Genomic DNA, 10,916 nt, shown 5'->3' with positions numbered 1-10,916 from the left:
AATTAAACAATAATTTCATGAAAGCTATCTGTAAATAAAAAGCCTAAATATTTGTACAAAGCCACTGATACATCAAGAATAAATCAAGACCTTGCCTGTAGTAAAATTTCTGACACCAATGGTCATCAAGGTACCACTGCTGTAGGCTGTTATCTTGATTGTGTACAGTGTGGAGGGTACAAGGCCACAAGTGTACACACTTGTTTGGTACACACTGAGGTCAGAGGTCAGGTTTATTTTCTCAAGCGCCATCTGTTGGCAGACAAATTAAATTTTGGCGAACATGAATTTATTTCCATTTGTTTAACTAACATTTGTGTTATTATTTTATACAGGCAAAATATTTTATGCTTTTATCTTACTTTATAGACCACTTTAAGATTAAAACATCATGTTTATTTGTTTCTAGTTTCTGGTTTAAGTAACTAGATAAACAATCTACTATTTAATTCCAAGCAGCCAAAAATATTTTTCATTTAGACAAAGTGGATATTGTATTTCCTGATGTATTTTTACAAAGTGTAGATTGTATTTCCTGATGTATTTTTACAAAGTGTAGATTGTATTTACTGATGTATTTCTAACATCCTTAGCTTAGTGTAAGGACAGCATTAAGATTTTTACTGACAAGAAAATAATGAAACAAAACTACCTTGTATGTCCATGTGTTTAGCCTTGAACTTGGTGGAGTCCAGGTAAATCCAACACAATCAGCTGTTAGGTTGGCCAGATCAATTGTGATCAGCTCCACTGTGAGGATTTGTTTACTGGACCCGTATGGTCCTGTGAAGTTGTTTTCTATAGCACAAACCTAAAATATATTTGGTTGATGCTAAAACATGTCAATTGGTTAGGGTTAAGGTTTAATATTTTTTATTTACACAGTGCAACAATATAATACAATTAAAAAATTGTCCTAAGCGAATACAATAAAATATACTGATCTTAGCAAATATAATAAAGTATAGGCTTCTGTCCTTAGCATATATAATAAAATAGACTGTCCTTACCAAATAAAATAATATTAATTTAGCTTAGCAGATCTCAAAACTGCAAGCTAGCAATATACAGTAATATAACATGTCATTAGCAGCATAGTATATGACATTTTGTTTTACACTAATTGGCAAGGAGAAAATTAACATACATGAAACTAACATGGAACTAATGTTAAATTAATATTAAATTAAAAAGAAATTTTTATTATACTACATAAACTAATACTAAACTGATAATACAAAAACTAGATGGCTACCTTGAAGTAATAAGTTGTGTTAGCAGTAAGACCGTCAATGGTTAAATTTCCGCTACTTGAAGTTCTCACACTAGTGTAGCTGGTGAACTGGGAGCTCTGGCTGTAGGCTATCTGATACACAAGCTGACCAGTGGTCAAGGCAGTTTGGTACATTAGCTGTACACTTGAGTAGGTCGAGGTCAAATTTTTGATCTCAATACTGTCTGGTCCTGGTGGACAATCAACAATCAACATTTGTTTAGCAACTAGACAATCAACAATTGTTTAGCAACTAGGCAATCAACATTTGTTTAGAAACTAGACAATCAACAATCAACATTTGTTTAATTATTAGACAATCAACAATCAACATTTGTTTAGAAACTAGACAATCAACATTTGTTTAGAAACGAGGCAATCAACATTTGTTTAGCAACTAGACAATCAACAATCAACATTTGTTTAGAAACTAGACAATCAACATTTGTTTAGAAACTAGACAATCAACATTTGTTTAGAAACTAGACAATCAACATTTGTTTAGAAACTAGACAATCAACATTTGTTTAGAAACTAGACAATCAACATTTGTTTAGAAACTAGACAATCAACATTTGTTTAGCAACTAGGCAATCAACATTTGTTTAGAAACTAGACAATCAACAATCAACATTTGTTTAATTATTAGACAATCAACAATCAACATTTGTTTAGAAACTAGACAATCAACATTTGTTTAGAAACTAGACAATCAACATTTGTTTAGAAAATAGACAATCAACAATCAACATTTGTTTAATTATTGGACAATCAACAATCAACATTTGTTTAGCAACTAGACAATCAACAATCAACATTTATTTAGCAAATAGACAATCAACAATCAACATTTATTTAGAAACTAGACAATGAAAAAATTAAAACTGAGACAGTAAAAAGACCATCTAGTATTCCTTACAAATCAGCTTGAAAAAAATACAATAAAATATTATTTTTTTTTTGTAATCACACTTTCCATACAATCTCTGAAACAAACAACTATAATGCAGTAGGCATATGCAGTGGCGTAGCAAGGTCGGGTGTCACCCGGTGCGGCAGTTAATGGTGTCACCCCCCAGAGGCGTAGTGACCCTTCCTGGGGACAAACTTTCAAATTTTCGATTTACACCCCCCCTCAAACTTTCAATTTGCACCCCCCCCCCCTCAAGTTTTTCTCTATATATTTTGCTATTTTTTGCCTTGGTGTCACCCCCCTAAATGGTGTCACCCGTTACGGCTCTGGGCATATGCCTATACATATCCAATTAAACTGAAATTAAATGCTGTATTACAATTACCCAGTTGAAGTGTTTGAACATTGACCTCACTGTAAGGACCTTGACCTACTTCATTCACTGCTGAAACCCTGGCTGTGTAGTTCATGTTACTTTTCAAAGTGTCCCAGGAATATCTGTTACCATGGACATTCTCAGCTAGGAAACCACTCTGAGGGGAGTTGGTTATGGAAAGCTTCACATAGTAGAACAAGTCAGTACCTGTGTGCGAAAGTAATTTCAGTTACATACAATCTCACACAGTAATAAATTAAAAGTAATACAAGTCACCTACAGTCTACCACAGTAATACATTAAAAGTATTACATTAGAATAATTCAAGTTACATACAATTTTACACAGTAATAAATTAAAAGTTATTAAAGTTAAAAACAACAGACCACATCATATTACATTAAAAGAAGTTTGTGTGTCATACAATCTACTATACTATGTTAAATTTGAAAGCAGAATAAGGATTGTTGAAACAATTTAAACTACTACAAACCCTAACTAATAGTTAACGTTGGTCAGACAGAATAGCCATCCCATTGGAGATTTAATTTGTGTTGAAAATTAGATCTTAATAAAAAAATACAGTTAGACCTTGTGGTGTACCCTGTATCTACTTTTCTAAAGTTTGATAAAGATTCCTCTTTAGACCTAGCAATACATTGGGCAGATAACTGGAGTTCATATGTTTCTTGACCTCGGCATGGTATGGTTATCACTTTACCCAGTGGCCTTTACTATCCCCATGCAATCAAACAATGTTTCCGCGTCTTCTAGTTAACAAGAGCTACAACCAAGTTAGACAACCTTTTCTCTCTGGACAGCTGAGCTCAGTCCATGTGATCTCTACTGAACCTTTGGTTACTTGAACAACAGATAGAGTCACTTGACCTGTGGGAGCTGTAGAATAACATAACAAATAGTGTTTAGTGGCGGTTAGTCAGTGGTGGTCATTGTTTAGTGTTAGTGGTGGTCATTGTTTAGTGTTAGTTGGTCAGTGGTGGTCATTGTTTAGTGTTGGGCAGTGGTGGTCATTGTTTAGTGTTGGACAGTGGTCATTGTTTAGTGTTAGTGGTGGTCATTGTTTAGTGTTAGTGGTGGTCATTGTTTAATGTTGGACAGTGGTGGTCATTGTTTAGTGTTGGACAGTGGTGGTCATTGTTTAGTGTTAGTGGTGGTCATTGTTTAGTGTTGGACAGTGGTCATTGTTTAGTGTTAGTGGTGGTCATTGTTTAGTGTTGGACAGTGGTCATTGTTTAGTGTTAGTGGTGGTCATTGTTTAGTGTTGGACAGTGGTGGTTATTGTTTAGTGTTGGACAGTGGTGGTCATTGTTTAGTGTTGGACAGTGGTGGTCATTGTTTAGTGTTGGACAGTGGTGGTCATTGTTTAGTGTTGGACAGTGGTCATTGTTTAGTGTTAGTGGTGGTCATTGTTTAGTGTTGGACAGTGGTGGTCATTGTTTAGTGTTGGACAGTGGTGGTCATTGTTTAGTGTTGGACAGTGGTTGTAATTGTTTAGTGTTGGATAGTGGTCATTGTTTAGTGTTAGTGGTGGTCATTGTTTAGTGTTGGACAGTGGTCATTGTTTAGTGTTAGTGGTGGTCATTGTTTAGTGTTAGTGGTGGTCATTGTTTAATGTTGGACAGTGGTGGTCATTGTTTAGTGTTGGGCAGTGGTGGTCATTGTTTAGTGTTGGACAGTGGTGGTCATTGTTTAGTGTTGGACAGTGGTGGTCATTGTTTAGTGTTGGACAGTGGTGGTCATTGTTTAGTGTTAGTGGTGGTCATTGTTTAGTGTTGGACAGTGGTCATTTTTTAGTGTTAGTGGTGGTCATTGTTTAGTGTTGGACAGTGGTCATTGTTTAGTGTTAGTGGTGGTCATTGTTTAGTGTTGGACAGTGGTGGTCATTGTTTAGTGTTGGACAGTGGTGGTCATTGTTTAGTGTTGGACAGTGGTGGTCATTGTTTAGTGTTAGTGGTGGTCATTGTTTAGTGTTGGACAGTGGTCATTGTTTAGTGTTAGTGGTGGTCATTGTTTAGTGTTGGACAGTGGTGGTCATTGTTTAGTGTTGGACAGTGGTGGTCATTGTTTAGTGTTGGACAGTGGTTGTAATTGTTTAGTGTTGGATAGTGGTCATTGTTTAGTGTTAGTGGTGGTCATTGTTTAGTGTTGGACAGTGGTCATTGTTTAGTGTTAGTGGTGGTCATTGTTTAGTGTTAGTGATGGTCATTGTTTAGTGTTGGACAGTGGTCATTGTTTAGTGTTAGTGGTGGTCATTGTTTAGTGTTAGTGGTGGTCATTGTTTAATGTTGGACAGTGGTGGTCATTGTTTAGTGTTGGGCAGTGGTGGTCATTGTTTAGTGTTGGACAGTGGTGGTCATTGTTTAGTGTTGGATAGTGGTCATTGTTTAGTGTTAGTGGTGGTCATTGTTTAGTGTTAGTGGTGGTCATTGTTTAATGTTGGACAGTGGTGGTCATTGTTTAGTGTTGGACAATAGCGTTCACAGAGTCAAATATTTTCCTATTAACCTGCCATATGCTGATCATTGACATTTTTTCAGTACAAGAAAAAAAAATTAGCACTGACCAACAGCTCTGGTCATCACGACCTGTGAGACCACATCCTGTAGAGTTGACCCGGTCAGCTTGACCTGCAGGCTCACGTTGTACCTGCTGTAGCTCCTCAAGTTGTTGACTGGGATGGTGGCGGGCTTGGTCGTCACAGGTCCAATCTTTAAGTACAACATTTTTTTGTTTAAAGGTTAGCCTACCGTTGTTCAACCATCGCAAAGTTTACAGTTGTTCAACCATTCATTGTAAATTTTATTGTTATTCAACCATTTCAAAGTTTACTATTGTTTAGCTTTTGAAAGTTTACCAAAAATCCTAGATCTATTTCCCTTATGCCTTATTTATTTCTTATTGTTATTGGTGTAGGTGGGTCAAACATGGGAAAAGTTTACTATGTATTTTTCAACCTTTTTTAGAATATAAAAGTTTAATATCGTAATTCTTATAGGAAGTCTACAATGTTTAATCTTTGAAAATTGTAGGCTACTAATATAAGCATACTTTTAATGTAGGCCTACTTGAAGAACTCACCACTTCTTGAGGTCCAGTTGCGTTATCACAGTAACCGTTACCTAGCAACTGAGTTGAGACGGTGACGTTGAAGTCACGTGACTGGTACTGGGTCAGGGGTGTCCACGTGACAGACAGTCTAGTGCTGTCAATCGGGGTCACGGTGACATTACTCAACAGCTGGGCATCTGTGAACAGAATATTGTATTACTACTATGAACTTTCAGTAATTAATGTCATTTGATTTTAGACCGGTTTTTCCATCAACCCTCTCTATAGTGACTTTACAGCTTTCTACTCAAGTACACACAACCCCAATAATTCTAGCATAAAGTTATCCTAGATTCTATATTATGTTTTTTTCCCTAATTTTTTTTTCTTTTTTCTTCTTCTTCGTTCTTAAATTTTTAGTGTTGGGAGGGATCGAGCCTTATCTGCCAGAGCAAACCCTCGAGTTCAGAGACTTTTTTTTTCGAATTTATCAACCATGAGCTTTGCCGACTCGACCATGCTTCCATCACAATTAAGGATTACGTGTCAACTGGTTATGCGCCATTGAGACCATTGACTCCGATTTCAGCCTGCTTTTCTTTTTGGATTTGCTTCCATAGCCTTTGTCCAACCAAGAACAAACTACAAGGCAGCAGTTGTTTGATTTTGGAGTTGTCTCTCCTAGAAGAGTGGCTGTCCCCAGCTAACGAGCCTCATCTGCCCGTTTTTTCTTTTAAAAAAGACGTATAGATCTATCTGTTATACCACAATATGCCTTGAACCCCATCACCATTGTTACATATTGTAGCACGTCTGAAAAGTAGTAGGCCAATGCCCCACCAAATCTGACCCACCCAGTCTGCTCAACCAGTCTGCCCCACCCATCAATTGTTTCAGAAATTTTTCACCGGAAGTTGAATCTTTCGGGGGAGCACACTTATTTACCGAGGGAAATTGGTGGGGGTGGTGTACACTGTTGCAAGTAAATTTTATATTCGAATTATATTTTATTTAAATTTCTTCTTGTAGTGCACCCCCCCCCCCCCCATAGAATTATTGGGGTTGGGTAGAAAGCTGTAAAGTCACTATAGAGAGGGTTGATGAATAAACAGTCTAAAATCAGATGACATAAAATGGATGAAATGTGCGACGTAATTTTTGACCCCCTCCCCCCATTCCCCTCTTCCCACTAAATAAAGGAGTAGGGCCTACTTTGTTTTCTACTTTGTTTTTCGTATAAGCCATCATGTGCTATAACTGTGACCATGTGACTCTGTAAAACTTCAATGTGCGCGGGATAGAGCCACGACTTTACGGCCCTATTTGCTGATACGTCCCAATTTCACCCTTTTCAGTAAAATCTTAAATGCATGTTTCATTTCCTCTTTCTTATAACCTTTTTTAGGTGCCGGGGGTTAACTTTTGGGGGGAGGGGGTGCTATCAGAACCCCCTTTTTTTATAGATTTAGAGCAAAATTATCACACATCACTTGTATGGGGAGGGGGGGGGGGGGTCCGTAATTTTGTGACGGTGTGTGATGAGGGGGAGTTCAGATGATGTGACGTCAAACTTTCGCATTATAAAAAAGCAATGTTACAAAACGAATTTTAGCCGTTATTTCGCGTTTTAGAAAACTGTTTTAATAAATTGTAATAGGAATTATTAAAATACTCTATTTTGACAGAGTTGTGACAAGATTTTGGAAAAATATCGTATTTTAAGAAAAATTCAACTGCAATTTTGAAGGGGGCTGTAGGCTGAGGTGTGACGTCATTTGAGGGGGGGGGTCTGGCTTTTTGTGACGGTGTGTGACGGAGGGGAGGGGAGTGGAGGTAAAAATAGTCACAAAAAAACGTGACGTTATTTATGGATGATCCCTTTGCAGAAAGTCTATATTCTTTTTTAAATCAACTTAATTTATATAGAACTAGATGCAAAATTATCACACTGCTGTGCAGAGCATTATTTTTCAAAAAAATAGTTGTTTAAAAAAATCAACTTAAACTTACTTAAATCTGCTACACTGTAGAGGCAGACGACCAAGAAAACAAACAACTGTTCCATCATTTCCTGCACGTGCCCCTGGGTTAATGACGTCACATTTCAAGTTGACTCACACGACGCCATCAAAGTAAAGCCTAGAGAACAATATAAAGTAGATCGTGTCACGTCTGCAAACACTCGTGGGCGCTAAAAGACATTCATAAACAGACGGCACAAAAACACGTTCAAGCATATCACTGTATACGGGCATATCACTGCATAGCCGGCGCTTTCGATTTGAGGATCGATTCTTTCACGCAAGACCCAGCAGGAATATTTTTAGTGTTAACTACAATCAAAAGGTCTGGCTTTTGTGGTAAATGATCTAGACCTTCTACCTTTCATGCATACATTAGGCGGGTCTAAACCACACTCCCTCCACACATACACTGAGAACGCCTAAACCACAATCCCTCCACGCATATACTACGTCTAAACCACACTCCCTCCACGCATACACATAGTGCGTCGAAACCACACTCCCACCACGCATAACCTAGTGCGTCTAAACCACACTCCATCCACGCATACATTGTGAAAGTCTAAACCACACTTCTCCACGCATACACCTAGTGCGTCTAAACCACACTCCCACCACGCATACACCTAGTGCGTCTAAACCACACTCCCTCCACGCATACACCTAGTGCGTCTAAACCACACTCCCACCACGCATACACCTAGTGCGTCTAAACCACACTCCCTCCACGCATACACCTAGTGCGTCTAAACCACACTTCTCCGCGCATACACCTAGTGCGTCTAAACCACACTCCCACCACGCATACACCTAGTGCGTCTAAACCACACTCCCACCACGCATACACCTAGTGCGTCTAAACCACACTCCATCCACGCATACATTGTGAAAGTCTAAACCACACTTCTCCACGCATACTCCTAGTGCGTCTAAACCACACTCCCACCACGCATACACCTAGTGCGTCTAAACCACACTCCCACCACGCATACACCTAGTGCGTCTAAACCACACTCCCTCCACGCATACACCTAGTGCGTCTAAACCACACTCCCACCACGCATACACATAGTGCGTCGAAACCACACTCCCACCACGCATAACCTAGTGCGTCTAAACCACACTCCATCCACGCATACATTGTGAAAGTCTAAACCACACTTCTCCACGCATACACCTAGTGCGTCTAAACCACACTCCCACCACGCATACACCTAGTGCGTCGAAACCACACTCCCACCACGCATACACCTAGTGCGTCTAAACCACACTCCATCCACGCATACATTGTGAAAGTCTAAACCACACTTCTCCACGCATACACCTAGTGCGTCTAAACCACACTCCCACCACGCATACACCTAGTGCGTCTAAACCACACTCCCTCCACGCATACACCTAGTGCGTCTAAACCACACTCCCACCACGCATACACCTAGTGCGTCTAAACCACACTCCCTCCACGCATACACCTAGTGCGTCTAAACCACACTCCCTCCACGCATACACCTAGTGCGTCTAAACCACACTTCTCCGCGCATACACCTAGTTCGTCTAAACCACACTCCCACCACGCATACACCTAGTGCGTCTAAACCACACTCCCTCCACGCATACACCTAGTGCGTCTAAACCACACTCCCACCACGCATACACCTAGTGCGTCTAAACCACACTCCCTCCACGCATACACCTAGTGCGTCTAAACCACACACCCTCCACGCATACACTGAGAACGTCTAAACCACACTCCCTCCACGCATACACCTAGTGCGTCTAAACCACACACCCTCCACGCATACACTGAGAACGCCTAAACCACAATCCCTCCACGCATACACTGAGAACGCCTAAACCACAATCCCTCCACGCATATACTACGTCTAAACCACACTCCCACCACGCATACACCTAGTGCGTCTAAACCACACTCCCACCACGCATACACCTAGTGCGTCTAAACCACACTCCCTCCACACATACACTGAGAACGCCTAAACCACAATCCCTCCACGCATATACTACGTCTAAACCACACTCCCTCCACGCATACACTGAGTGCGTTTAAACCCCACCCCTCCCCACACACTGAGAGGTGCCATCACCGCCACCCTCCATACAACACAAGCGCTAGTACACGCACACTCAATCTAAGGCTTTAAAAATTTGAAAAACTTTAAAAACAAAAAGTAGATTACAAACATATCGATACCCGCATCCATTAAATCGATCTGACCCCCCCCCCCTTTCAACCCCAACACCCCCCCCCCCCCCCCACTCCACACCTCACCCTGCTGATGCCCTTTGTAAAATTTGCTGCAACTACCAGCAATTGCGGTACAGCTTATGATGAAGTACAAAACTTTAATACTAGAACAATTCCAACGGTTATTCATTTTCCAGGAAAACGTCCGGTCGATATTTCTATTTATATTCTGGTTGCTAGGCGTGTCGTATAAACAAACTTCTTCAAACTGGTTCCTTATCAAGGTCAGGTTTGGTCAAACTAGCAACTTCACGTTACTTAGTTGGTGTTGGCTTTTATTTCTTTACGGTACCCGACAATGGACTCTTCCAATTCGTGGGTAGCGGCGGGTACAATTCTAGGGCCGTCTTAGTTCATGGGTCTCAAGCGCCCTGCTGTCATTGTCCCAATATCAATCCCTATAAGCGCTATCAAAGCTCCATTCCCCAGCGGCTCTATCTTTAGTAACTCATCAAGTCAAATGCAACTTTTTGGACAGTTTTCAGGTTATAGTGTTGCTGGGATAATGCGGGGTGCGGGCTCACCTTGTACCCCACGGGCTATAGATTGCCAGGCTAGAGCTTAGGCTAGAGTTGGTCTCCAAGAGGTGGGGGGGGGGGGGTATCATCTTTTACCCCACGGTACACCAAGGCTAGAGTTGTTCTCCGTATGTTGCAAGAGTTCAAAACCAGTTAGTCTAGTCAATAACACTATCAAAATTAATCATTCACGACGTTTTTGTTCAAGCGCCTTACGGTAACAAGACATAAATTATACAGTTACAAGATATACAGTTTAAAGTAACAAGACACAATTACAGTAACGAGACATACATTTTACAGTAACAAGACATACATTTTAGAGTAACAAGACATAGAATTTTAAAATTTCACAGTAACAAGACTTACAGTTTAAAGTAACAAGACATAAATGTTACAGTACCAAGACATAAATGTTACAGTACCAAGACATAAATTTTACAGTACCAAGACATACATTTAATTTTACAGTAACAT

The 10,916-nt window shown here is 40.0% G+C and overlaps 1 protein-coding gene across 1 annotated transcript in view; it reads right to left on the bottom strand.

Moving 5' to 3' along the window:
• Positions 1–72: 72 nt before the first annotated feature.
• The window catches only part of LOC131936624 (receptor-type tyrosine-protein phosphatase delta-like), a 30,752-nt gene continuing 19,908 nt past the window's right edge, over positions 73–10,916 (bottom strand). Inside the window, exons 2-9 of the mRNA XM_059293687.1 lie at positions 7,642–7,770; positions 5,662–5,828; positions 5,147–5,291; positions 3,367–3,459; positions 2,572–2,769; positions 1,256–1,464; positions 653–811; positions 73–252 (exon numbers count right to left, since the gene is read on the bottom strand). Coding sequence (XP_059149670.1) covers positions 73–252; positions 653–811; positions 1,256–1,464; positions 2,572–2,769; positions 3,367–3,459; positions 5,147–5,291; positions 5,662–5,828; positions 7,642–7,699 — 1,209 coding nt within the window. The 5' untranslated portion in view covers positions 7,700–7,770. The remainder of the gene's footprint in view (positions 253–652; positions 812–1,255; positions 1,465–2,571; positions 2,770–3,366; positions 3,460–5,146; positions 5,292–5,661; positions 5,829–7,641; positions 7,771–10,916) is intronic.

The sequence above is a fragment of the Physella acuta genome, unplaced genomic scaffold (assembly GCF_028476545.2).
Source record: "Physella acuta isolate Inbredline_101_S28 unplaced genomic scaffold, ASM2847654v3 ptg000182l, whole genome shotgun sequence".
Lineage (NCBI taxonomy): Eukaryota > Metazoa > Mollusca > Gastropoda > Physidae > Physella > Physella acuta.
This window is presented reverse-complemented; position numbering and strand designations above follow the sequence as displayed.